We start from the raw sequence: 27898 nt of genomic DNA, 5'->3' as shown, positions 1-27898 counted from the left end.
ACTGCCAAGGCTGAAATCTACCTGTTTGTAAGCCAAGCTGAAATATTTTTCAAGTTCTAGATTAGACTCCCACCGTAGTTAAAATATTTTAAACTGATCCTTCCAGCTCTGCAGGGTTCTGGCACTCCAGGACGCATATATTCACAGGTCAGTTTAACACATGGCAGTTTAAATATGACTGTACTCATGTCATTTACAAGACAAATACAACAGGTGAGCTACTCCAATGAAGATATTTGCAAAATTAAAAACTAAAAGCATCTAATTCTAGAAGACTTTCTATGCAAACTCAGATTTATATTCCTTAATATAACCCATGTGATGGGGAGTGATCTGAACGATAGCTAAACTTTCAGTAAACAACAAAAATATAATATTTAGACTTTTGAAAAGGTAGACAAAATCTCCGGTTCTTTCCAATGTTGCTCATAATTTTGTCATGAAAAGCATTTGCCAGGCAAAATAGTGGCATGTTGATATCCAGTCTGCTAATGTAAGACCAACAAAAGACTTCACCTCATTACCAAATCCTCAAAACATTATCACATACAAAACATAGGCAGCTGTTGAAGGACAAGCAGTAGTAAGACACCTATAAAGAAAATTCCATCCCAGAGATATTTAAGGCAGATGAAAAGGCTTAGATGTTTCTGATTATTCAGGAAAAGTAGCCACAGCACTATCCATGCCAAGAATTTAGACCAGTGAACAACAACCAAGTACAAGTGCCTGGAAAATCAGCAGCAGCAACATGAGAGAGGAATTATCATCTGCCCTTCACCTACTCAGTCCACCCCAGCAGCTTTCATCTTTCCTTTGTCCTGTTCTGTGTGCTATTCTCATCACATGATAGGGCATATAATGTACTGTGCCAGCTTTTTTAGTTTATCCACATCCTTTTATTTTCCACTGAATATCTGGACACTAGCAATGCTGAGAAACTAAAATTTGCAGTAGCACAGCCCTGTATGTTAAAGATGTGGTGAAAAAACAGAATATAAACAATATAAGTCTGTGTCCTTCCTGTTTCTGTAACAGTTCTGTTCCACCAGAAAAGTAAAGGTAAGCTTTAATGAAGGTAAAAAAAGAAAAAAAAGTAAAAATTCTGGTCTTCTTAAAATCCAATGTCAATCCAAACTCATCAAAGTTTTACTTAATCTTTGTTTTGCTACATGTTTCTCATTTTGGCCATGAGTTCTTCTAGGCTTTCTTCAGACTCTGCTACTGTCTCCTCAGTTACCAAATTCTCTTCCTAGTAGGAACAGGAAAAAAAATTGTCAGCAAAATAAGCAAACAAAAAAAGCCTCACAATTTTTGTGTATTTCAAAAATTCATAAAGAATAAAGACATTACCTTGTCTGGAATAGTATATGCTACAGTAATTCCCTCAGGAAGCTCAGGCACTGGGCCAGATGCAGCCTTCAGCTCATCTTCTGAAATTTCTGATACTAATTCGATGCCTTTGCATTAGAAGGAAACAAGAACTCCATTAAAAGTTAGAAGAAAAAGTTCTTTAATCACCAAGTTATCTCAGTGAGAGGAAACCTGCAGCTACTTTTCCAAAACAGAATAAAATTTAAAGCAGAACGACCTTTGATTTCAACAACTTCATCCCATTATCAGTACAAAATATTTTCCCTTTAAAATACATTAAATGGTTCTACGTAGGCAACTTATGGACAAGAATGTCACCTCTTCCTTGTTCTTCCCATTTAAATCTTATCAGGAGGATAGTTCTCTCAATTGTTAGATAAGATTATTTTCTTTATCATGTAATAAACGTGTATCACCATTCTTGAAATGGTTACATAAAACACATTTACCATTCCTTAAGACAGTTCCTTCTAATTTGAAACCCTCAGAGGAATGTAAAAATTCATGGGATGCCTCAGCACAGTGGTTATGGAAATGACAAATGGTCTTTAGTATATTTAGAAAGAATATGCAGTTAATACATTTTCTCACATCTATCTCATCTTCCAAGCATCTTCTGAGAAAGTTCTTTACTCAAGCAGCAGTTACATTTTGAGCCTAAAGCCTGCACATTGCACTAAAAACACATCATCAAGTTGTGGTAAAATTACTTTCAAAACCTGTGAAAAGCCAACAGTAATTACAGTGTAACTGACAAAAAACAGTATCTATAAGCATTATATGTACCCTAAACTGCCTTCACCCAAATTGAATCTCAGTGCTGGGAACATCATTTAGCCTCCAGTTGATTACTTACCCCAGTCATTGTCTTCATGTACTATTTCTTCTTCCTTTTCAATTACTTCTTCTTTTGGTCTTGCAGCTTCTTTTTTCTGCAGGAAAAACACAAAAAAATTAACTCTACAGTACCAAAATTTAACATTCCAATTTCCAGCAACAGTAAAGAAGATCAAGCCTAATATTCACATTCTTTTCAATATTTAAGATAAGTGCTAAATGGCGACCTCTTAGGAGCAAAAAGGCAGAATACCTGCAAGGTAAAAAACCACCAAACCCATTAACACTCAGAAACATATAACTGCCAGAAAGGTTGAGCAATTATGTAGAAGAAAATATTCTTTAACTGAATGCAAGCCATTCTTCCTACCCTTTAAGTTAACTGTAAGTACTGTTTATTTAGACACATGTGCAACCATGTGAAAACAAGGGTGCTGTAAATTGGAGTAGCAATGAACATTTTCTCTTACTAGAGATTTTTAACTTGCTTTGTCCTTAAGATTTTAAGGAAGGGGAAAAAAAGGCCTCAAACAAACCTACAAACCCAAACAATTTTTACCTTGTAGTTTTCTTGCTGTTTTCTGCAATTGTGGTCACTACATTGGGGATTTGGCTTCATAGACATAGTTGGGAAGAAATCCTGCATTGCATTGTAGCCAAGATAATAACTCACAGTACCAAAATTTAACAGGTATCTAGAAACACAGAGAAAGAAGAAGCTTGTAATACAGGTGCAAACCTAACATTTCAGTTGCCCAAGGAATAATTTTTCCTCAAAGAACTTTTAGAATATACTTTCACACCAGTGCAGTTGTAGAGTTAGTGTAATTGCCTTAAATCCAGTTATGCTATAGTCAGCTGACAACAGCCTAAGTGGATCAATACAGAATCCCATCCTCTTGTGGTGTGTGAGAATAAGTCAAAATAAGTTCTTTGGAAAATACTGAGACTGTTTCTTACCCCTGAAAAGTTCTATTTAAAATTCAAGCAGTGTGCATTTCAGCCCGTTCAATGTTGTCAATGCCATTAGGAAATGGGCCACAAACACATAAAACGTTTGTAGACCTGTCATAACAAAATGTTTCTTCAGGTTTTTCTCTCTCATGTTGTGCTGTACATCAAATAGCAGTAACTCAGTCACTTACTTGAGAACATTTTGTACAAGCATTCCTGCCACAACACCCATGGTTGTAGGAAGACTGGCTGCACAAACTCCTTCTCGTTTCAACGTCTTCTCATCAATATTTGCAGCTACTACAAGTGGAGGAGCACACTGAGGGGCAATAAAGAAATTAAGCTGTAAAAAAGCATTCAAGAAATCCCACAGGTCACACAAAATTTTAAGCTGCCAGGATCTCACTCACTAGCCAGCTAATCTTCACATTCCCAGCCCCACTTTAAAAGGCAAGTGAGCAGTTCAGCAGAGCACTGCGTACCGCAAAACAAGCGGATTCACCAGGTATGATCAGCTGTATGTGTCCTGACACTGCATTTTCACTCACTCCAGACTCCATCCAGATCTGTCCAAGTTCATTGCAGGCCTAGGAACACAAAAACACACACATATGTCAGTGCTGCAGAAGCGTAATAAAAAGAAACCCTAATAATATGATAAATTGGGAGTGATGAAACATGTTTATCTCCCTCCTTTAAGACAAAAAGGCTATGATCAGAAAAAGGGACACGAGAGATAGAATAGAAATTATTTATCAGAGTCAAAGGACAAATCAAACAGCAAATTAAAGTTGCCCTCATAAAGCCAGCTCTTTGTGCTTTCCTAATGACCTGAGATTTTTTAACAAATACAGACATAAGTGATCCAGTTACAGCACACTACAGAATATAATTCCACAAACTACTTTCAGAGGCTTGGATACAGTGTATCTGTGTACCTCTCCTGCCTCCAATTTATGAATCAAGTCAGCTAAAGGATAACAGAAAACATACATTTGGCATATATCCTACATTGGCTGCTACGATAAAGAAAACCAGTTTGATTAGGTGCACAGCATTTTCAGTATACAAAAACTCATATAAAACACACAATTATAGAAAGTCTGTTTGTAAAGTTTGTAAGATTTACCATGCCAGCCTTTGAAAATACCTTTGTGTAAACAGAGTAATTTGCAAAGACAGAGAGAGCTTATGATACTTTAATCTTTTACTAACCATCAGCTGCTAGTAACTTAAAAGTCTACAGCTATATTTATACGAATAAAATGGGTTTATAAGAACTAAGTAAAAGCTCAGATTCCTCAAGCCAAGAGACCATTTATTAGGAGATTCTTTTTAAATTCCTGTCTTTTCTACTGTCCCCACAATTCCTAACATTATTTATAGGATAAAATAGACTTCCACAAGCTCATGCCTTTGATGGCCTTACCGTGTTAATTGCCATGCGAGCTTCAAAGTTGTCCACACAGCTCAGAACCAAATCCACAGGCTTCCCTTCCTCCAGGGCACCGTTACTGAAACAAGCATCAGAACTCTGCATGAAACTGCTGGCAGAACAAAACACCAACAAGGCAACCAACACCTGCTTTAGAGCCTGTGGGAAGTGAATTTCTAACAAAACTTGTGTAAATGCAGTACAGGACACAACCAGCATATTAGATCTGCAGTAGAACAACAGCATGCTAAAGCTGAGATTTAAATATGTGCACATTTTAGACTCACTTTTATACAGAATACACTCACAGTACAAAGCACTGGAGAACAGCATCTTTGTACAACAGAACTACAAATGGTAAAAGTTATTTCAAATCTTCTCTGTGAGATCCACTAACAACTATTTTTTCTTTCTATAAAACATACCTGAAACTACTACAGAGCACTCAAGATATGATCTGATCTCGTTTCTATAATTGAAAAAGCCTGTAAAACCTACAGTTTTGGTTGGAAGTCTAAAGATGCCCTCATACAAAATATAACTATGTAACAGGAGAAATAGATGCCAACTCTAGAGAAAACATCTAGGCAGGAATCTCTTCATGTATTTGCCAGAGGTTTTCAACTGAAAGTTATTATACTGAAAAAAAAACCCAACAAGAAAAACATGAGGCTGTACAGAACCACACATCAGCATAATTTAGCAATATGCTTTGTTGGGAGATTTTACCTTATTCTATCCATGAAGTGTTCAAAGTTGTCCAGCGTTGTGATGTTGTAGTTATGTACTTCAAACTGAACATCAGGATTAATATCCCTTATGAAGGAAAGAAGAGAAGTCAGTAGTAAGGACAATGATCATATACATTCTGCTTCCTAACTTCACAACTGTTACTACAGTCTTAAATTTCCAGTCTGAACTCTAGAATATACCCATATTTGTCAAAAATTCAGATTAGACACGGAAAAAACCCCACAACATATTGAAGTGGCATGGTTTATACCAAACTTCGGAGCAAAACTTGCTATACTTAAAAAGTAGACTCACACTAAGGTTTAGGCCAGTACAAAAATGCCTACAAAGTCTCAATCAACCCCACAAATATTTTATACTCAAAGTTGCAAATCAGATCACGCTCCTTTGCAAATGATTAAGAGTGAAACATTGGTTTTCTGGAGCAGAATCCTGGCTAAATACATTTTGATACCCACTTCTCTAAGTTATACCTCAAAGTATGTTCTGCTGCTTGCACTTTACTTAGTCCAGCTTGGTGAGGTTGGAAGAAGAGTCTGTTCATGTTTGCCAGTTCCACTTTGTCATAATCAAACAGAAGCAGCTACAATAAAGATTGTTTTAACACGTGTGAATCTCCAATGGCTCTGCAAACAGAACTCTACAGCAAGGCATTTTGCAACAAAACTAATGCTACAACCAAAAGCAAACATAAAAAACCCATAACCAAACTCACTTCCCCACAGGCCCATACAGCTCACATACAAAAGGTCATTTGTAAGTACATGAAAAACTGAACCAATTTGTTAAGTTAATATTACTCCTAATAAAAAGCTATCTCTTTATTTGATCTAAACTAAGAATATTCAACAGATTAATCTACATGAACACTATCACCTCTGTTATCACATTCCTACTTGCTGCCACATGACAAACTTAATGTTTGTGATAAAGATACCTGTTTGTCACCTACTACATTTCAATATCATGAATATAAACTTGGTTCTTGGAAGACATTATCTTTTATGTGAAATACCCCCTCCTTTATTTTATTTTCCTTTTGCAATAATCCAGCATGAAGATTAGATAGAGGGGTTCATATAAGAATATGGAAGTGACGAGCATCCAAACAAGAATCAACCATGTGATACAGGATTAAGTACTAAATAAATAAATTTTACCAGCATAATAGAATTACAAACTCTTCCCATGCAATGTTTACACAAGTGCTGTTCTTGAGTGCTTTCTTTGCAACATTTTTTTATTTGGGCAAAATCAATGGAGTCAAATCAAACCAAACTCCTTACAAAGAGGACTGGTCCATCTACTGCAAAGAAGTAGAAGGAAAAAGAAGCTCTCATTACCTTACCAATGCCACACCTTGTCAACATTTCAGCAGTCACACTGCCAACACCACCAACACCTACTACTGCAACTGTAAAGGTACGGATTTTCTGTAGACAGAAATAAAACACACATCAGTATATCAAAAGTGGTCCTCACAGGGAAAAAATGCAAGCAATCTTTCATTACAGGTAGAATCCTACCTCATAGTCTTTGACAATTCCCATTCTTTTTAACGCCATCAAGCGACTACGAAGAAAAAAGATGTAATGTTACACAGAAAATGTTTTTAATGTTTCTAACAGCAATTTTGCTTTTCAGGTATTTAGAATCATTTGTGCTTTAGAAATAATCTCACCACGAACTTACAGTTTCCACTGTAGTTGCGACTGCCAGCTAGGTACAGTCTGAGTGACAGAGGAGATGTTTTCCTATTTCCTCCAGAGCCCTAACCCTGAAGAAACTCATGTATTTAATCTGTTGGTATCAGTAATATTGATGAAATCAGGAGGGCACAGCTATTTTTGTAAATGAATCCTTGATTTACAGAATGAAAGGTGACACTTTTGTTCGGGAATGAACCATATGGCAGCAAACTAATGAAGACTTGCACTGTTTTCTGATGGATTTGATTAGACTAACATAACATTAAAAAAAAATAGAGACTATCAGGTTCTGAGGATAACTGAAAGGATTTCAAAGTGACATTTTATTCCTGTATTGCATTTTTTCAGAAAAGTAGAAGTATCAACTTGCATTAAGGAAAAATAAAGCCAAATCCAAACCAACAAAAAAACCCCAGATTTCTAGAATGGAAAGGGTATCTCTAATGCTCAAGAATTCTATAAACCAAACTGTAAAATGGGCAGTTTGGAGGAATAAGACCTCATGTAATACTAACATCTGTCCGATTTCTTAGCAACGTAGCCGAAAAACCCTCAAGGCTTCCTCTGTCTCTCTCCCCGCCTGTATTGCAAAGCAAGACAATACAAAATAACCCTGACATCCACCCCTGCCAGCCCAGCCGGGTGGGGAATCCGAGAGCATGGAAGAGATGCTGCGCACAGAGCACCTGCATCCAGCTGCACTGCCGACACCTCCCGAGCACAGCCAGCGCCATCCTGCCAGCCCCTGCACCTGCCCGTGCCTCTCCCCTTCACCACACCCACCGCTCCGACCCGCGGCCCTCTCCATCCCGCCGGACCCGGGCAGCCGTGCGGCCCCTGGGCGCACCTGTAGGGGTTCGAGTCGGTCACCTCGGGGCTCATGGTGGCGATGCGGGCCCGCGCCGCTCCCCGCCCGCGCTTCTCCCGGGCCAGCTCCTCCTCCAGCTCCCGCACCCGCCGCTCCAGCCGCTCCAGCCGCCCGGGATCCGCCATGGCAGCGACACGTCTGCCGGCCCGGAGAGCTTCCGGGAAGCGCCGGGGCGGGCCGGGCCGGGGCGGGGCGGGGCCTTCCCTTCCCGGGCCTTCCCTTCCTTCCCTTCCCTTCCCGCCTCCTCCCCACAGCCGGCAGCGGCCGCGGGCTGAGGGGCGGTGTCCGCCGGGGCGGTGCCTGCCTCCTGGGAAACACCGTCAGCCGGGAGAAGCCTTCGCCCCCGCCAGCCAGGGGGTCGCGGAGCGCTGTCCTTGGCCGAGCGAGGCGCACTGGGGCGGTCCGGCCGGGGCGGGCTGTGCGAGCATGGCGGCGGAGCCGGGCACCAGCGAGGTGCGGCAGCAGCACCGCTTCGACCAGGGCAGCCTGGAGCGCTACCTGAGCAGCCGCCTGCCCGGCTTCCCTCGGCTGCCCGCGGGAGCGCTGGCTGTCAGGCAGTACAGGTAACACAGGTGGCACAGGTGGTGACACAGGTGGTGGCACAGGTGCTGGCACAGGTGGTGACACAGGTGGTGACACAGGTGGCGGGGTCGCCGCCGCCCCCCTGCCCCAGAGCGCCCGGTAGCAGCTCGCTGCCGCTCTGCTCGGAGGCACAGCTCTGTGCCACGGGGATGGCGGGCAGCACCATCGAGGGATGTTTAAGATGCATTCTGGCTTGGTCCTATTAAAGGGACGTCCCAGCTCGTCCCTGGAGCGGCTGGAGACGGCAAAGTTTGCGGTGTTGGCCAAGGTGACCTTTGGCCCAGGCGGGCTGTGTGTTGGGTCCACTGCCCGCTGGCCTCGGAGTTCACCCACGATTGTTTTATTGCCTGCACATAAATCTGCATTGATCTGCTCCATCTTTAATTGCACAGTAAATAATAACGTTCAGAAGCACGTACGTGGCTACAGAAATCAATGGTGAAAGTGTTAGGCTGTTACCGGGTAAGCAAACCCAGGAGAACAGCAGAAGGATGTGCCAATATTCCTGTTAATGCCTGGAGAGCACTATGGCAGTGTGCCAGGGAGCTGCTGCACCCAGGCTCCAAAGCCGCTGTTCCACAGAGCACTGAGTTCATTTGCATTCAGCAAAGCAGTGCTGGGGCTGCATGACTTCGTGTCGGGAACTAACTATTAGAAGTAAATTAAAATAAGGAATCCTTTGTAGGCATAGCCTCGACTGACTTATCTGCACCTGTCACTAAGAAATAGTGAACCATTTTTCATTGTCTTCTGATGTAAATATAAAACATTCATTCATTCAATCCCCTGCTGTGCCCTAATCCTCATATGTACCTCAGTGGAGGAGTCTTTAGGAGGGTCCTCAGGAGAGTAAAATCTGCTAAAATTTTTTTAGTATTTATGCTTTTACTACTTTGTGTTGTAATTTCAGTTCAAGGCTCAGCTGGGCTAAATTTCTTTTTTGCCACACGGAGTATTTGTCAGTTAAACTTGTTAAACTATTACAAACTATGCCCTGACTACTTCAGGGAGAATGGAAATGTGATTGGAGGAATGAAGGCAAAAGTCCATTTGACTTTTATTTTCCAATAGTTGTCTAATCTTTTATTGGACTTAGTCAGAATATATTTTAAAAATTATCCAGAATGCATAGAGAAAGGCATGCAGATCAGCACAGAGCCTTGAGGAAAATAAGGATCAGTGGGCTTGATTGGAACATGACAGACAAGGTGCTATGAAGAGTTTAACTGGGTTGTCCTTCCCTTTTACACATGTATGTGATTGAAATGTCTAATTTTCTTTGTGACTCCAACATTCACTCTAAAATTTTACAGCTCCTATAGGCTGTCTCTTGAGATGATAATCAGGCTGGCAAACAGTGGGGCTTAGTACTCAAATCATCAGTAATTTAATCATAGAATAGAATCATAGAATGATTTAGGTTGGAAGGAACCTTAAAGATCATCTAGTTCCAATCCCCTGCCATGGGCAGGGACATCTTTCTCTAGACCAGGTTGCTCAGTCTTGCCTTGAACGGTTTCAGAGATGGGGCATCCACAGTTTTTCTGGGCAACCTGTTTCGGTGCCTCACCACTCCCACAGTAAAGATTTTGTTTTCTAATATCTAATCTAAAGCTACCCTCTTTCTGTTTGAATCCATTCCCCTTTGTCCTGTCACTACATGCTCTTGTAAAAAGTCCCTAACCAATTCCTTCATGCTTACCTTGTTTAAAATACAGCTTTCCAAAAGACATATACGATTATGAGCTAATGAGAATTTGCTCTGTTTTATTTCCTCCCAATCAGAAAGCTTTAAATTTAGTATCTACTACTTACCTTAAATAAGTTCATGATCTCTCTTTAACATGGTACAGGAGAACAAATTGGCTATGACCTCTGCACAGTGAAAGAAGACATCTTTCTTATAGGCAGGAATAGAAGTTCTGACTTTTGATTTTGTAGGCTATCACTTGCTTCCTTGTAAGACAGGATTTGAAACAAAACCCACAACACAAGACAACTCTTGAGAAGGTTGCCACTTTGTTCAGGTCAAATCACAGTGCATTTTGCAAGCATCATTTCTGTTAGAAGTTTACAAATTTGTAAGTACTTGAATTTTTGAGTAATTATAATCTTTCTCTTTGCAGCTCAGGCCAGTCAAACCCAACCTTTTACCTTCAGAAGGGTGGGCAGGCTTTTGTGCTCAGGAAGAAGCCCCATGGTCCCCTTTTACCTAGAGCACACAAGGTAAGTAACATTCTTCACCAAGCTCCAAACACTTCATATTGCAGCTGAGCAGGGTCTATACGTGATAGTCCAGCTCATTGATGAATGTGTCCAGAAATGCAATGAGTTGCTGGATCATTTCCCATGTTCTGTGCTCTATATATAACTAAATATTTGAGAGGATACATTGTCATTCACTGTTCTTGCTTATGTTGGGAGGTTTTAATTGAACCCAAATTTCTGTGTCTTCTTCAGGTTGATAGAGAATATCGTGTGCAGAAAGCCTTATTTTCAGCTGGGTTTCCAGTGCCTGAGCCCCTGTTGTATTGCAGTGATGTTTCCATCATTGGAACAGAGTTTTATGTAATGCAGCATGTGCAGGTTGGTCTTCCAGTGTGAGAGATTCTTTCCTTCTCCCTACTATAACCTGCTTTTAAATTATCTAAAACCTTTTTTTTAACCCAGGACAGTTTTGTGATATGAGTGTAAATAATCTTCTGATATTTTTAAGAAATGCTAGCTATCAGTGATTCTCACAGATTTCAGCTTCTCCGGGGCTTATTTCACACTTTGTTTATTTTTTTTCAGCTCAGTATTTAACCTCTTGTTCTTGTTTTGAGCCCTCAGAAGGATATCTTGAAATGAGGCAGTATTGCTTCTGTGAAAAGCATACAGAAGTCAGAGGGGAAAAAATTAGTCTATAACCTCAGTCTTTGGACATCCTGGAGCCTGTTTAGTATTGAAGATAGGAACTGACATACAATAACCTTTTCTTGTAAAGAAAGCAGGATTCCAGTTCAAACACTAATTTCAGAAAGAACACAGCATAGCTGTCTGTGGTCCACAACTCTAGGGGTGCTGTAGCTGAGTTGATATGCTTTCTGTTAGATTTTGAGCATAAGTCTGCTCTACTGTGTCTTTTTTTTTTTATCCTGTGGGAGGAGGAGTTGAATTTAGACCTCTTCCCTTTTCACTGGATCCCACTCTATCATCAGGTTCACTGGGAAATTAGAAATGTAAGAGTTTGTCGGCCAGTTATCGAAGATTAGGTTAACCTTCCTACAAAAACCATAAATCAAGGGTAATAGAATGTAAAAGCTGTGAAAATTTTGAAACAGTTTCTTATACTAAAGATGGAGATTTTTTCTGGTTTTGACTGGAACAAAGTGATTGCTTGAGAAGAAACCTCATTACATTTCTAAGTATCTAAATGTACAGTCCGTCCATTCTACGATGGACTGCACTGCTCTGGTTTTAACAACTGTGAAAATGGAGAAACACACCCATCTTCTAAATGTATTCAACTGCTTTTAAGGAGAAAATAAGTGACTTTCTTTGGGTTGTTTGCCTCTTTGTACCCACAACCCATTCCCCTTCGCATTCCCCTCCTCTTCCTACCTGCCTCTCCACTCCCCTGGTATTTTTCCTGCAACTTAGCTGTTAGAAGACAGCACAGTAACATTTTTCCTGGTGCTTTGAAGCTTGAGGATACCTGGACTGAGTGTTCCAATTCAGACTTTCATCTACAGATACACCATATACTAATGGCCTGGGATTACTGTGAATCCCTTCATTGGCCCTGGGTCAGGAATAAAATAAATGAGGAAGGAATTTTTGATTGCATAGGGAGTGTTGGTTCACTGCATTTGTTTTTGGCCATGGAATGTATAGCTTAAATTCTTTTCATCTGGTGTGTACATCCTATCAAATCCCTGATTTATGGTATTTCTAGGGTCGCATTTTCCGAGACATCTCGCTGCCTGAGGTGGGCCCAGCAGAGCGTGCTGCTCTGTATCTTGCAATGATAGAAACATTGGCCCTCTTGCACTCCTTTGATTTACAGTCATTGGGTCTCCAAGGATATGGTAGAGGACCAGGATACTGCAAAAGACAGGTACAGCTCTTAATATTCTCTTGTTTTGTCTGGTCTTTGAAAGTTTATTTGATTTTTAAGCTAAATTGTTACCTAGTAATTATCATATTTTAGCTGTTAAACACCTTCACTTAGTTCAATTAATTGTGCACTGTCTTAAGCTACTACTGCGTTCGGACTGATTCTGTAGTATTATACTTAGGGAATGATACTCATTTGCTTTTGGAATAGTACTAGATTTGGGCTATGTAAATGGGATTAAAATAGATGTAGTCTTCGTTTCATCTTTTGATATCTCAGTTCACATTTGCAAATGCAGAGGTACTGGGTTTTACTGAATTTTTGAGCAACATGGTGATAGTCAAAGCCCAGAAGCATTTGCTTCAGAATTTTGTACTCTTGAAAAACTTGTGAATCAACTGAAAAATCTGTAGGAATGTTTGTATTTTTTAGGTATCAACTTGGAAAAAACAGTATGATGCAGCTGCTCATACAGATATTCCTGCCATGAACAAGCTGGCTGAGTGGTTGGCAAACAACTTGCCACCTGATGATAATGAAGAAAGCCTGATTCATGGGGACTTCAGAATAGATAACATCATCTTCCACCCAACAGAGGTATTTGAAATATATTTGTACCTCTTGTAGGTTTTGGTCCTTCATTTCTTTTTACTCTTGTCATGTAATGGGACACTTATATGTGGATTATTTTAGTGCATGTTACATCTTTGAAAGAAACAGTAGAAAGCCTAACTCATATCTAAACCCTGTGTATGGTGTTTAGGTACCTAATACAGTCCTGGCTTTCATTGCAGGAGCTAAATAGAATTGACAGAATCATAGAATGGTTTGGATTGGAAGAGACCTTAAAGATCATCCAGTTCCAGCCCCTTGGCCATTGGCAGGGACACCTTTTACTAGACCAGGTTGCTCAGGGCCCCAACCAGCCTGGCCCTGAGAGATACTCAATTTATTCATTAGTTCTAGTCCCTGCTTCAAGGTACAGAAACAAAGCATTTTATGTGCATAAGTCCTATTGAATTCAGTGCAGCTGAAGGATCACTTCATTAAACTACATCAGCATCTGATCCAAAGCCCACTGACATCTGTGGTATGGCTTCAACTAACAACAAGGGCTTTTGGAGCAGGGTCTGAATGCATGATACAGAATAGTAGTGGAAGCAAAGGAAAATCTGCCCAAGCTGCTTAGTTATGGAGCACATGTAGATCACAGAGACCCTGAAAATTCCTAGTTTGTGGAAATAAATGTGTGCTACCTGTCTATCAACACAGTTGCATTTTCATTACTTTTTTCCATTCTACTTGCTGTGTTGTGACCAGAAGACATGCCTGGGATTTGTGACCAAGACTGCAATGCCTGCTTTATGACAAAGCAACATCCTGATCACAGAGATTCCACTTGTTGTACATAGATTAGTTGATAGACATGATTTGTAGACTTAAATGTGCTGGTTGGTTCCCTGAGCAGGGAATTTGGCAGTCTTGGAGCCTCTCAGCTGTTCTTGATGCAGTTGAAGGTATTGACCCAGCTGTACACAGGTAGTTTTAAGTAATCTGTAGAAACTGTTCTGAATATGCAGAAGTGACAATGTAGGAAAGACTTTTGCACATATTTCAAGTAGCCATGGAACATGAGCAGGCTGGAGGGGTTGTTCAGGTTGACAGGCCAGCTGGATTATAAGAATTTATCAGAATGACACTGTGGGGAGTCTCAGACCACCCAGCTGAGGACACCATTGCAAGGGTGCTTGCAGCAGGGGCTCACTCTGAACAGTGACTGACTTCCTGTTTAAGAAATTCGGTTCCCCACGTAAGTGTTAATCTGTGTATAATGTTGTGACAGATTAGCTTTTCTGGTGCATGGTCTGTCTGTGAATTTCTGTGCTAAAGGACTGTGCAACAGGACTGGGGAGGAAACATGACAACTGTCAGTAATGCTGTTCTTTAGGTTATTTTAATTCAGTCAAGTGTTATATTAGAAGAGTTTAGAAGTTTCTGACAGGAAGAACACTATTCAAAAATGTAGAATGAAATCAGATTTTCTTTGGAAAATGCCTAGCTTTCTACCCCTGTGGGAATGTTAATTTTCTGCAGATGTTTAGATAATGCCATAAAGAACTCTTTTTGCTGTAGACAGCAAAAGAGTGTGTTTTTAATTTTAAATATATAGTAACCAAATAAAACTCTTGGATATTGAGTAGGTGGAGCATTTTGAATGGAGAAAACGTCTTCTAGCACTCACTTCAGGTTTTTATTTTTATTTAAGGCTCGTGTTTTGGCAGTGCTGGACTGGGAACTTTCAACTACTGGTCACCCTTTAGCAGATTTAGCATATGCCACTCAATTCTACTTTTGGCCTACATCTATTAAGAACTTAGGTCAAGGCTCTGTCTTGGGTTTCAAAGACATCATAGGTATGAAACTGTAATCTTTTTCTTGAAACAAATCCTGTCTTGATTTCTATTTGAAATGCTATAGGAATTAAATGGTAAATTCACGAGCGTATCATTTTGCATTTGTAAAGAATTTTTCCATAATTATTTTCATTGTAGCAAGCATGCTGATAGTGAGGTAGATTTTAGATAGTTCTGTTCTAAAAATCTGTGTCTTAGCCACAGCATGCTACTTCTGTAAAACCTTATTTTGAACTTTTCTAAGAGATAATAGAAGACAAAAGAAATTTAAATGTAAAAATGTAATTTATTTTTAAAAAATGCTTTTTCTCCCAGAGTGAAATTATTTTCCTGACTGGAATGGAGACAAAGGGCAGCAGGAAGTGTTATGGTTATCTGAAATTCTGGCAACTCCTACTTCCTTTGGTCTCTCCATATCACAGTTATGTCATGAGAAATGATAAATCATGCTGTTTACTATGTAAATGAAATATCTCATAAAGCTTAAAAACTGTTCAAATGGTTGATGAATAAGGTGTAAAAAAATTTGAAAATGTTGAGTATTCTAAAAAAATCTATTCTATTTTTTTGTAGAAACTCCTTCCTTTGAAGAACTGGTTTCCATTTACTGCCGCTGCCGGCGTATTACCACTACTTTATCCAACTTTAACTTTTTTCTTGCTTTGTCATATTTTAAAATGGCAGCCATAGCCCAGGTAATGCTCTCACATTTGCTGAAATGTTGCATATCTTTGTGTGTATGTGGATAGTTCATTTAGTCACGAATAATAATCATATGTCTATGCTGTTGCCAGTTGGCTTGAGGGACAGGCTGGGCTTGCTTGCAGTATCATGTGCAGCCATTTGTCTTTCCTTTTTTACTTTTTTTACTGTTCCACTACTAATTTTTGTGATTTGCCATAAGTTTGGTTTAGCTGGAATTTGTTTTTAACTCTTGTGCAACAAGCATCTTCATTATACCAGAAATGTACCAAAAACAATATTAGCATATCCCAGTAAGTTTTTTCCTTTTAAGAATATGTGTATTTAAGTCTTACTGTCATAGCTGAAGAAATGACCAGTGTGTTAAAGAGACAATTTGAAGTGCATAATTATACCATATATGCCTTTCTTTTGGTTTTAGGGTGTATATGCCAGGTATCTCATTGGAAATGCTTCTGCAGAGAATAGCCATGAATTTGCAAAGATTGTGAAGCCTTTGGCAGAAAGAGGATTAGAACTCTCAAAAAAGTAAGAGTGGTGTAAACTAGTCAAAGGCAAGACAAAGGTTTTCCATCATCTTCACTTATTTAAATGCCTGTCTAAGGCACCTTATGTTATTATGAGGGGGAAATCTGATCTTACTTCTTAGTGCATTGAATTTTCTTCCCTAGGTCATCCTTCAGCAGCACACAGCACAGCATTTCTGGAGAGCTCTTCCATCAAAGTAGGAAAGGCCAAGAAATTTTGCTGAAGGTTAAGCAGTTCTTGAAACAGCACATTTATCCAGCTGAGAAGGTAAAAGCTTTTAGCTAACCTATTTATAAAGGAGCATTCTCTGACTAGACTTTATAAAAATGTAAAACTATGTATAGAAGTCATGTCCTATTTTTTTTTGTTCTGAAACAGCCTTATTTTCATGCAATGATGTTTGTGGCATTGCAGTGTATTATCAGAAATCATTATAATCTGAATTATTTTTTTTAGGATTAAATGTTGTATGCATTGTTAATGAAAACTGAGAGTTACTTTTTAAACTTCTGAAGTGTAAAAATTTCTTTTTAGAAAGAGTAACTTTTTAAAGGAAGTTGCCAAAATATTTGTTAGGCTAACAAAAACCTGGAACTCTTAGATGCTGAACCGAAAGACACCTATTTAAAAATAGAAACTGCTGATTTTAACTATGTGAAGCTGAATGGTTCTGTTTCTTGCTTTTTAGGCTGTGACAAAAAATGGGGTTGCATAATGTACCAGAGTAGCCTCATTCCTGAATATATGTAATACCAATGAAGATTTGAAATCAGATAATGAAATGTACACAGAAATCCATAGTTAGTGGAAGGGAAAATGAGATTAAGCATTTTACTTCTTATCCTAGGAAGTAGGAAGTATTTTTTTCATTTAGAAAGTTGGTTCAGCTTTTAGCCTCGTGGAAGTATAGATGACTTTTGTTGCAGAATTGGATTTTTTGGCTTTCTGGTTTTTTTTGTTTTTTTTCTTTTTGCAGTCAGGCAGAAGTGCAGAAAACATTAATCTAAAGATTTATTAATACATCTGGTTATCACAAGGAGTGGTTGAGGGCAGTAACTCTTGACATGCAAAGTTTCTTAAAACTCTGTCTGTGACTGTGTTTGGATTGTAGTTCTGGATTGTCCAAGGAAGCCTTGCAATAATTCAAGTATTTGCTTTAAAAAAAAAGTGAACCACAAATAGCCATGCAAGTTTTTCAGATGAGTAGTGTTATGCTTGGAAGTTATTTTTGGTAACAGGCCTTGTAAATTCTACTTCACCAGTTGTCTTTATTGTGTGATTTTCAGAATTGGGCTCTACTTTTATTCATTCTAGATCTGGGCTGGGCTTGAAGTTCTGTGCCTCAGTAAAACATGTTTATGAAAACAATAAGATTACTGAATATTGAGGTTCACTCAAAACAAGTGAGTGGTTCTTGGAATGACTGCTTACAAAATCTGCTAAGGAATTATTTTGACAGGAAGAGAAAATGTATTATTTGTGGAGGGTTTTCTCAGTTAACAAAGGTTAACTGGCTTATGTATCTGAATGTTGTGACCAGAAACCTGAATCTTAAGTGTTAGTACATCAGATGTTTGTTGTTTTACCTTTGGGGTTCATGCCTCTAGTGTGTACTGTTGGTAACAGGTAACTTTTATCTCCGGAAAATACTGACCTCCTAGGGCCATCATCACACTAAACAATCCCAAACAGTAGTTAAGGTAAGGTACTAATTGGGGTCATCTCACATTTAAAGTTTGCAAAATGAATAGATGGCAGTTTAGTTTTCAATTATATATTTAATTTGATAATGAAACCAGCTATATAATGGAAACATGCGTTGAGTATTTTTTTAATTGGCTCCTTGGGGCATAAGTCTGAAAGATACATGTTATTATTTGTGTGATACATGTGTTCTTAATTTAAATAGCACCTTTTTAATTGTTTCTCTAAGGAAATAGTGAAGTACTATACTGAACGTAGAAATACTGAGGACAAATGGAAGAAACCACCACTTCTGGAGAGACTGAAGGTATGGGATAATAAACACTTTTAGCACTCGAGCAGTAAAAGAGCACAGACGTAGAGCGTAAGAGTGGTTGGTGTATCCTGCTGGAGAAGTTACTCTGCATGGAAAGAAATTGTGTGAGGAACAGTGAAAGGAAAGGAAGAGAAAGTATGCAGAAGGTGAGAGAAACAAATGAGAGAGAAGGAAAAATAAAATTAGGTCTGTGGGTGGCATATCTGAACTTTAAGTCAAAGACCATACCTACTATTTCAGAATAGCTCTGAAAGAAGGCATCAGACATATTGGACAGTATGGTAGGCAGGAGTGAAGAAAATGTGTAGCAAGTCAGAATTTAACTGGGGTTGTTGGTTTGGTTTTGTTTTTTTTTTTAAGACTTACTGTTGATATTTTTTCTGTTGATTCTTGCAACAGGAATTGGCCAAAGCAGAAGGTCTGTGGAACCTTTTTCTCCCAGATGTCAGTGGCCTCAGCCAGCTTGACTATGCCCTAATAGCTGAGGAGACAGGGAGATGCCTCATTGCTCCAGAGGTTTTCAACTGTCATGCACCAGGTTAGTAACCCTGTCCCAAAATTCAGCTCTGGAAGCATTAAGTGTTTGGGCATCTTACACCTCACAAGCTTTGTGTCTCGAGCAGTAAACAAGACTGCTGATTTCTTACAGACACAGGAAACATGGAGGTCCTCCACATGTATGGGACTGAAGAGCAAAAGAAAGAGTGGCTGGAGCCTCTCCTAGAAGGGAAGATTAGTTCTTGCTTCTGCATGACAGGTAAGTTTTTCTACAGAAGAAAGTTAGAGGCAATTGGCAGAAACTTCACACCATGTATGCACCAAAAAGTAGAAAACTGCAAGTTGTGTTTTACTGAATTGGTACAGAAGTATCTGCTGTGTCTGTGAATGTGAATACAAAATCCTCTATGAGCTGTGAATGCAAAGTGGAGCACCCTTGCTGCCTTTCCCTGATAGCTGCTAATTTTCATGGTTGCAATAATTAGTATTTGCTTTCTATATATTCAGTTTAATATTAGTACTAGTAAAATACATTTTATAGTACCAAACAGGTCTACAACTGATCTTACCCTTTTTCATAGTGTGCTTTGGAATTCTCTAGCATCCCACAATTAGGTCCAAGTGTGATTGTTGTGATTACAGTTGTGCAGTGTGTCAGACATTTTAAGATATAACCCAAAAATAACTTTGATTTATGTCCCTATCTCAGCATTGTATTTGGTTTTGCTCTTGAAAGCTTATGTCATCTGGAAAGTCTGGCTGTTGCTGTAGGAATGTACCATTTGGAACACATGATGTCAAAATTTTGATCCTCCTGTGTCAGGAAGAATTGAGAGAACTCAACCTTGCAGACACTTATTTTGCAAATTCTGTTTCACTGTGTTCCCCAAGAGGAAATAGATACTTTTGTTTTAAAGTAGATGGCCTGTAAAAAGAGGTAATAGTGACAGGAGAGAGGAAGAATCTTTCCTGTTCCAAAAAATCATTGATGACATTTTGCTGACAGCTTCATGGAATCTATTTCAGATACCACCACAAAATTAGTTTCAATCTCTTTATTTTCACTTGAGAGGAGCCCAGGGGGAAAAACAGGCTGAGAAGAAATATGACTGTTACCTGTATGTACAATGGAAGGATAATGGATTTAAAAACACAAGGAAAGGAAGAAGGCTGTGGTGTTAAAAGGTGTTCCAAGCCCAAGAAAAGTGCATTTAAACTGGCTGTGAATAACAGGTTGTTGGAAAATAGGAATTCTTTTGACCACCAGCAGTGAGGTTCTGCAAACAGCTTTCTACGGCTAGCAAAACTGTGTTACTACTAGTAAAGCATACCTAGAGCCCTAGATTTGTGGAGGTAGTGCTACATTTATATTTAATTTGGTGGTTTGTTTTTTTCCTTTAACACAGAACCTGATGTGGCTTCAAGTGATGCCACCAACATGCAATGCACCATTGAGCGAGATGGGAACAGCTATGTGATCAATGGCAAGAAGTGGTGGAGCAGTGGTAAGTGTGGAAAACTAAATTAGAATGGCTAAGTCTAAAGTTTTTTCCAAGAACTAGTAAAACAAAAGTATTTATGTTCCATTTCTGAGATGAGAATTTGTCTTTCCTCGAATAAAGGCAATAGGATGTGAAACAACAGAAATGGCTGAATTGAGCTTTTGTTCTATGAACCAAAGTCCAAGATTCAAATCCAGTTTAGGGATTTGGGTGCTTTTTGGAATCTCTGAATTTTGTTCACAGAATGAATGCTGGTATTTTCTTTAGACTTTATCTCTTTTTATCAGTTAACTCTACACATTTATGGCTCAATCCTTTAAACTTTGTTTTTATGAAGGTGTCTTTGGCAGCTTGTGTGAGAAGTTTGAGAGTACTGTGTAGTTACAGTGAAATGTGGCTGCTCTTAAAGTAGCCTGTGATGCTGTTGGACTGACTATTACAGGAGCTTTTCTTATATATAATTCCCAGTAAAATCAGTGGATTGCACTGTAAGTGGTAACTGTCCCTAATATTGTAGTACTGTTACTTTTTTGCCAAAACATGCGTGACAGCAACTTGGAAGTCATCATTCTCTGGGAATTTGAAAGCCAAGTAAATAAACTGAATTGCTAAACTTGAATGTTTCATTTACGTACACAAGTGTGCAGCTACCCTCTGATACATGCTTGTGCAATACCTGGAGTCACCAGAAGATAGATCTCTCTCCCTGTTCTATTTCTATAAAAGGAGACATGGAATCTTGTCTCTTGACCCAAGAGTGTTGCTTAACTGCTGGCTACTTAACCTTTGCTCTGGGTCAGTGTCTCCCAGATGTGCATTGCAGTCCCTAAGGAAGTAATGGGAAAGTTTTAGGGGCTCACACACACAAAATTATATTCATGAAATTAGTTACGTGAATTATAAAAAGGAGAGTAAACATAGGACAGTCAGCATGATTTGGTTTGTCTTATTTCTAATAAATGCAATTAGGGCAATCAGATTTGTATAAAGACAGATGCATGAAAGGCACTGTAGTTTGAGAAACCTGTTCATTCAGCTCCGTATTTTTCAGTCTCCCTTTCTGCCTGGCTGGGTGGGGTTTTTTTTGTTTGTTTTCTTTGATTGGGTTCTTTTGGGTTTGGTTGGGGTTTTTTAACTTTTGTAACATTAGAACTTTGGATGTTTGGGATGTCACCACTGTATTTATGAAGACAAGTCATAAATCACATATGTAAGGAGTCAGTTACTTCATGGAAGAACTGGGTTTCTTATTATGCTCTGCATGTGTACAGAAAATCCAGTATGGCTTAAATATGTCAGATTTATGGTGAATATGTAGAAAATCAGTCAAGCACTTCTGACTAATCTGTTCACGCCCTAGTATTTCTCAAAACACTGGGCAGACATTCTTTAAGCTTTTGTCATCCAAACAGGGAGAAGAGGCTCAGGTCTTGTTTATACTACTGTTGTTTCTTGTCTGTCATTTTAGAGCTTTTTAAAGTTCCAGTCCCTAATTGTGTAACTAAGAACAGTATCTAAAAATGAGAGATTCTTTTTGGCTTTCTTAATCTGTAGATCAGGCATTTTGTCAGAGCCCACAGGATGTTTGAAGACAAGGACATTATGCTGTAACACTACTTCTTCATTTTGTAAGCTAAACTAGTATTGTCAGTATATTTGAAATGCTTCCAGTGGCTCATGGAAAACCGCTGTTTTCCTGGAATCCCTGCCAACACTTTGGCAGGGGACAGCTTTGGTACCTCTGTGTAAAAACTGTAATTCCATTAGCTCTCTATGGAATCAGAACCTCTGTCCTTTGTCATGCAAGACCTTCACCCTTTGGTGGTTGGTAAATGCCTATGATGAGAGATGTGAGTACCTACTGAAACAAAACAGATAAAAAGATAAGAATAAAAAAAAGCCAGTGCACTTTCTATGTTCTTTGGTTTTATTGTATCTCCATACAGTTTAGCAGATACAGTTATTGCAGTACTTGATCAATTTCAAAAATTCTGAATAGAAAATCCAGGCCTTGTATCTGGAGATGAGTTTAACTTTTTCTTACATTTAGAGAGGTCTAGAATGTGCTTCCCATAGAGCACTGGTCTTGTTGAAGTTTAGGGAGAGCAGAAAAGAAGAGGTGAAAAATCATTTTTCTGTAGTTATAGAAAAGGAGTTACTGGAGGGTTTTTTTGGTGGAGGATGTTGTTGCTGCTATACATTTGTAGAAACACATAGAGAATGGCTTTTCTCCCTGCTCTCCTTCTCAATTCTCAGCATAAGCTTATACCTTCATTTCAAGCTGCTGGGATACCTATGGAATGATAGTTGAGTTCAGAAATGGACTGACCTATTAGGCAAATGTTCTAAAGTTTTACAAAATAGTTGGAGAAACACAAGATCATTAACTTCTGTTACAAAGGTTCCTTCCTGTACTGCTGTTTGATTGCTGATGCTTTTTTTTCTCTGTTTTAATTAGATTATTAGATGTGTACATATTGGTCATTACACAGTTACTTAATTGCCTAGTACTGTGACACTTTGAAATGTAAGTATTGGGGGTGTTTTTAAGTGTTTGGATTTTGTTGTGGTGAGTTTTTTTTTTTGTTTTAGTTCTTTGATGTTGTTGTTTAGTAAATACCTCTGGTTGTTTCTAGGAGTTTAAGTATTCAGTTCTTGCATGATGCTTGACTCTGATAAACATGTTCTACTTTGAAGTGCACTGTAGTGTCTTGGCAGGTTCAGAAATCCATCTGAAAGCTGACTTGCAGGGAAACAGCTGCTGAAACAATACCCCCTGGAATTAGTAAACAATGCCCATGGTTATACAGTATGATGAAAGCAATGGAGGGCCTATATAGTGAAACTGATGGTTTCTTCAGTAGGTTCTTCATAATTCATAGAAATTTCTTCAGGTCTTCCATTGTGCTGTTGTCTTCTCCAGTTCCCATAATTTTTTGCAATTTTCATGATATGCATTTTAAAGGAGGCTCCCAGGAAGGCGTAGAGGAGAGGGTTGAGGCAGGCGTGGAACAAAGCTATGCTCTTGGTGACCTGGAGTGCCACATCCATGGTTTTACTGGTGTCACAGTCCGTAACCAGCATGTAGATAATGTCTATGGCTCTCCACAGCTTCACGATGTTGTAGGGCAGCTGGGTGACAATGAAAGTAGCCACTACTGCCAGCAGAACCATGAAAGGCCTAGACTTCTTAACGTTTGCAGATCTAAAGATTGCCCGAGCAGTAGCAGAATAGCAGATCAGCATTACTAGGAAAGGAATCAGAAATTCCAGGATAATTTCCAGGATTTGAATGGTTGATTTCAAGAGTGTTTCCATGTTCATCGGAAATACAGGAAGGCATTCATTCCTGTCATTGTGTTTCTTGACTTGGTTAAATATCAGCTCAGGGACACTGAGGAAAATAGCAGCCAGCCAGACACAAATGCAGGTAACACTGCAGTGTTTGCCAATTCTTCTATGGCCCTGGGATTCAGAAGTGGCCCTGTATCTATCCACACTGATACAGGCCAGGAACAGCATGCTGGAGCTGAAATTCATGGTGTATAGAGAAGAAGTGAGCTTGCACATTGGGTTTCCAAGTTCCCATCCCTGCACTGCATTTGCAGCCCAAAAAGGGAGGGTGAAGAGCAGGAGCAGGTCGGCAATGGCGAGGTGCATGATGTACACGTCTGTCTTCGTCTTGGGTTTCTTGCAGTAGGCGTAAATTGCAACCACTAATGAGTTTCCAGCCACTCCAACTGTGAAAGCCAGAGTGTAGAACACTGGGAGGAATAATTTTCTGAAGTTTCTCACATTGCTTTTTTCACAGAGAAGCTCATAGGTATTGTAATCTATAAAAGGGTTGAGATCATCCTCCTCGTCCTCAATCCAGTAATCAGTTGAGTTATTCATACCTTAGACCGTGGCAAAGCTACAAGACACAAAAAAGCGGGGAGAAGGGAACACCAAAGAAATAATACTGGGTTTAAGTTTTAAAATTTCTCTTGAAACCTAAAAGCCTTCTTCAGGGCTGCTTATACATCTCAAATTTAAAGACTTTGGATACTGCGAATGCATTTGTGAATAATCAAAGTAGACCTAGAAAGTAGCAGAGACAGAACAGACCATCTCAAATTCTCAATGAAATGGTTAACTATTTCAACAACATCTGTATGCAACACAAAGTGAAATAGATTCAGCTGAAATGCTTTTATTACCCTTTGCATTTGAGATTGTAAGATGCTTGGAGTGCCCCTCACTGATTTCCAAATTTGAGTTGAGGAGCTGTCACTGCTTTAACTGCTCTGAGTTATGTTTGACAATATTTCATTGCAACATGACTGTGTCTGTACTTTTGTAGGGTTGGAATTACATCTTCCGCTCCTCTCCAGCCTCTGCAAAGCAAAGGAATGTCTGCTTGTATTCCTTATACAAGCAGATTAAAACTGAGGCAAGCAGTATTATTCAGTGCCTGCTGTCATAAATTTTGACAAGTTTTGGGTATAAGTATAATATAAGGAGAGTGTTTTTGTTTGTTTCTCAGGCACACAGGTACATGCCCATTACAAAAAGCACAGCAGGGGGTCAGCTGCTGAACAGCAGTAGAACAAGCTTAGTTTAGTCTCCATCCCACACATTGAGCAATGCCCAGACAGAATTTCTTACAGAGCAGATTGCTGTGGGTACACTGCATCTTACAGCTGCAGCTGGGTGTTATGACAGAAAGGAATTTTATCACACACAAAGTGCCCACAAGTACCCAAACAGCTCAGAAGCTCTGCTGGTTTTTCAAGTATGATCTCATGACAGATTTACTCTGTAAATACTGAGGCTGGGTTCTCACTGCCAGCCTAGGGTTGAAGTTTAATTGTTTGTATCTTCAGATTGTGCCTTAAGCAAGCCATGTCCTGCAGTACTTTCTTCTTTTCCTCTAATTGTGTAATGTGCTGAAATTCTGTCTATTGTAAACTACAGTCCTGCAGTGCCCTGTATTCTTGAAATAAATGGGATTAAGATTTCTTAGCAGCAGTAGCAAAAACTAGCTGAGAATGAAAAGCATATCCCCCTTTTCTCATCCCATGCAGTGTTCAGAATTTGAGGTCAATGTTGCTGAAAGCAGATTGTTATCTGATATCATGTCCCAGAGCTAAACTTTGGCTTTTGCAAGCCTGAATGAAAAATGCAAATAACATTTCTGTTTTTTAGAGAATGGTTTAAATGAAGAGTTGATGAATCTTTATTATAAACAGTGTCTCTTAAAGTTTTTTTAATGTATCTGTCTACCAAGAAAAAATAAGTTACAGATTGATCTCATAATAAGGGATGCAGACCAATTACATAGAGAGAAATGAATAATTACTTTTTTTGTTTGTTTTTTTTTTTCACTGATTCTGCCAGCCAGAATTTTTTTTGAAAGTGTGTTAGTTTCAAATCAGCTATTTGGTTTGGCTTCATCTTTAATGACTTTGTTGGATTGTTCTGTTAACGTTTCAAAACACTGTCCATCAAACTTTAAACAATGATTATTCTTATTGTCATTAATTGTAAGACTTGCAATTTGTTTTTTATTGTTGCCTTAATGAGATATGCAGAATGGAAAAGTACAGTCATTTTTCTTACTACTTTGGCAAAGGGATGTCTGGTTCTATGCCTAGCAAGCTGTGTTGCAGGATTCTGCAGCAGCAGTAATCTTTTGGAGCTTTATAGTACTTTGAGGAGAGATTTAGTTATCTGCAGCAAAAGAATCTTTTTTATTATTTTTTTTAGTAGAAGAGAAATTGCAGCAAAAAGAGTTTAATGCACTTTGCTGAGATTTGAGGAAAATTAGAAGTTGCATGAAAAGATTTGGTTGTAATCTTAAAACTTTTGATACATAACCCATAAAGGAATGGTTAATCAAATTGGATCACCGGCAAATTTACTTGAAAACAAACCAGTAAACATTTCAGGGCAAACTTAAGAAGTCTGTGTGAGGCAAAGCAGTTTGGCTGTAACTCTGTGCTCGGCTGCCTGAGAAGCTCGTGTGAGCTGAGTTCTTGACAGAAACAAAGGTATCTGAAATGCAACAGTTGACATTTCTCCCTCACAAGCACAGTTGCGCTTTGGCTCACCTAGCTGTTGGTGTTTGTGTTTCTGTTAATGCTGTGTCTCAGGCACAACTGCATGTCCCTGTTAGAAACAGCCAAGCAGTCCCGTGGGAGAAGGGCACTGCAGAGTGGTGGAAAAGCTTAGTTTAGTCTCCATCCCACACAGTGAGCAATGCCCACACGGAATTTCTTACAGAGCAGATTGCTGTGGGTACACTGCATCTTACAGCTGGAGCTGGGTGTTATGACAGAAAGGAATTTTATCACACACAAAATGCCCACAAGTACCCAAACAGCTCAGAAGCTCTGCTGGCTTTTTAAATAGTGTTTTCTAGGAGGTATACTAATAAATATATATTAGATCTTCAACTGCATGTTTTCTTGCAGAATTATTTCAGCCTTCCAGTTAGATAGAAATTCAGTATTTCTGTGTGTTTAAACTTGACATGGAATTGTATGAATGATGTTGAATTAAATTAATATTCCCAGTTTAAACAGACTGATTTTTTTCTCTGTTGAGTTAGGCAGTATTCTGTTCTTCTACTGAACAAATCTAAGTTTGATACTGGAAAGGAGATGTGCCTCAGTGAAATGATGTCTCTCCGTAAAGCCAACTTAACTAAGAGTAAATGTATGCAAATAAGATATCATACAATATACAGAGCAATAAGGATTAAAACAAAACTAACCTTCTCTTGTCAGCAGATGAGTCGCAGGTACTGCAATTGAGATGTGCCTCAGTGAAGTGATCTGAATTGGTCTGACACATTGCATTTTGTCTTCAAACGCCACACCCTCATGTGGAAGTCCGTTGCACTTTCATTTTGACTTGACAGTTAAAAAAAACTTTTAAAAAATTGTGCTTTCCTGGAAACTCTTCTGGTGTTGAACACGTGCACTTCCTACATTCCTCCCTGTTCCAACCAGACTGTGTGTGCTCTTTGGAAGGTCAGGACACCCTTACTGCTTCCCTTTGTTGTTGTTTTATTCCTGAAAGTCCAAATGTTTTATACATCATCAAAAGGCTTTTATCAAACCACCCATTTAAAAGGTGAAAAGGGGAGAAAGAAGAGGTCCATCTGGGGCTCAGTTACTGCCACAGACACCCATAGGGATACACTACATTCTTTCCTCAGGGCATGATTGTGCTTTTGATGGCTGCCTATATAAGGTTTTAAGGGATCCTTATATCCCCTCTTTAAGTAAATTCTTTAGGGGATACAATAGAAAGATTTTTCTTTTTTTATCTATTGCTTTTTCCGAGGTGGGGAAAGGGGTTCTTTCAGTGTGTGAAACCAGAAGGATGGTAAGGAAAATATGTGAAGGCAAGTGGTAAATTGTCAACCAGAGTGCAAGCAGATAGTCCTGCATCCTATGGGAGAGTTCTCAGGGACCTGAATGTTGCCAGTCAATCTCATAATCAAATTAGTGGTCAATTTGTGTTAACCTGGATCAGGTAGCAATCTAATGAGCTTCAGTAAATGCAATATTGAAGACAAACACCAGAGAGAGATATTGAGCAGACCAGAGGTCAGATTTGGGGGGGTTTGGCACT

The 27898-nt window shown here is 39.1% G+C and overlaps 3 protein-coding genes across 4 annotated transcripts in view; 1 reads left to right on the top strand and 2 right to left on the bottom strand.

The window, feature by feature from the left end:
- Nucleotides 1-1052: 1052 nt before the first annotated feature.
- UBA5 (ubiquitin like modifier activating enzyme 5) lies at nt 1053-8116 on the bottom strand. Its single transcript, XM_085051273.1, has 12 exons — nt 7910-8116; nt 6880-6925; nt 6697-6786; nt 5827-5936; nt 5330-5416; nt 4595-4679; nt 3648-3752; nt 3357-3484; nt 2771-2906; nt 2231-2306; nt 1354-1460; nt 1053-1252 (listed from the first exon to the last, which is right to left on the bottom strand). The coding sequence occupies exons 1-12, from the start codon at nt 8053-8055 to the stop codon at nt 1169-1171; spliced, it is 1200 nt and encodes a 399-aa protein (XP_084907399.1). The 5' UTR covers nt 8056-8116; the 3' UTR covers nt 1053-1168.
- Nucleotides 8117-8160: 44 nt separating this feature from the next.
- The window catches only part of ACAD11 (acyl-CoA dehydrogenase family member 11), a 29632-nt gene continuing 9894 nt past the window's right edge, over nt 8161-27898 (top strand). The window contains exons 1-13 of one of the 2 annotated variants that reach the window (XR_014849827.1): nt 8161-8493; nt 10639-10738; nt 10973-11098; nt 12450-12611; nt 13044-13208; nt 14878-15025; nt 15599-15720; nt 16149-16255; nt 16399-16522; nt 18189-18266; nt 18675-18813; nt 18925-19032; nt 20180-20278. Coding sequence is in view for 1 of the 2 variants with exons in the window: in XM_085051270.1 (XP_084907396.1) it covers nt 8357-8493; nt 10639-10738; nt 10973-11098; nt 12450-12611; nt 13044-13208; nt 14878-15025; nt 15599-15720; nt 16149-16255; nt 16399-16522; nt 18189-18266; nt 18675-18813; nt 18925-19032; nt 20180-20278 (1615 nt within the window). In the remaining variant the exon portion in view is untranslated. The remainder of the gene's footprint in view (nt 8494-10638; nt 10739-10972; nt 11099-12449; nt 12612-13043; nt 13209-14877; nt 15026-15598; nt 15721-16148; nt 16256-16398; nt 16523-18188; nt 18267-18674; nt 18814-18924; nt 19033-20179; nt 20279-27898) is intronic. The other variant, XM_085051270.1, reaches the window with a different exon arrangement.
- Nucleotides 22185-27216, bottom strand: ACKR4 (atypical chemokine receptor 4). The gene is made up of 2 exons (XM_085051274.1): nt 27033-27216; nt 22185-24188 (listed from the first exon to the last, which is right to left on the bottom strand). Exon 2 carries the CDS (start codon nt 24167-24169, stop codon nt 23108-23110), a length of 1062 nt encoding a protein of 353 aa, XP_084907400.1. The 5' UTR covers nt 24170-24188; nt 27033-27216; the 3' UTR covers nt 22185-23107.

The sequence above is a fragment of the Lichenostomus cassidix genome, chromosome 2 (genome assembly GCF_008360975.1).
Source record: "Lichenostomus cassidix isolate B80296 chromosome 2, HeHo_3.0, whole genome shotgun sequence".
Classification (NCBI taxonomy): Eukaryota; Metazoa; Chordata; class Aves; order Passeriformes; family Meliphagidae; genus Lichenostomus; species Lichenostomus cassidix.
The sequence above is the reverse complement of the archived record's forward strand: the minus strand, read 5'-3'. Positions and strand labels throughout refer to the sequence as shown.

What these genes read in the sequence shown, in the direction of transcription:
- UBA5 (XM_085051273.1), bottom strand. Translation starts at nt 8,055, where the DNA reads ATGGCGGATCCCGGGCGGCTGGAGCGGCTGGAGCGGCGGGTGCGGGAG. An exon ending in GAATTGTCAAAGACTATGAG is followed by an intron (nt 6,787 to 6,879) that starts GTAGGATTCTAC and finishes TTCTGTCTACAG; the next exon opens with AAAATCCGTACCTTTACAGT. An exon ending in CAAGGTGTGGCATTGGTAAG is followed by an intron (nt 5,937 to 6,696) that starts GTAATGAGAGCT and finishes TCTTTATTGTAG; the next exon opens with CTGCTTCTGTTTGATTATGA.
- ACKR4 (XM_085051274.1), bottom strand. Translation starts at nt 24,169, where the DNA reads ATGAATAACTCAACTGATTACTGGATTGAGGACGAGGAGGATGATCTC.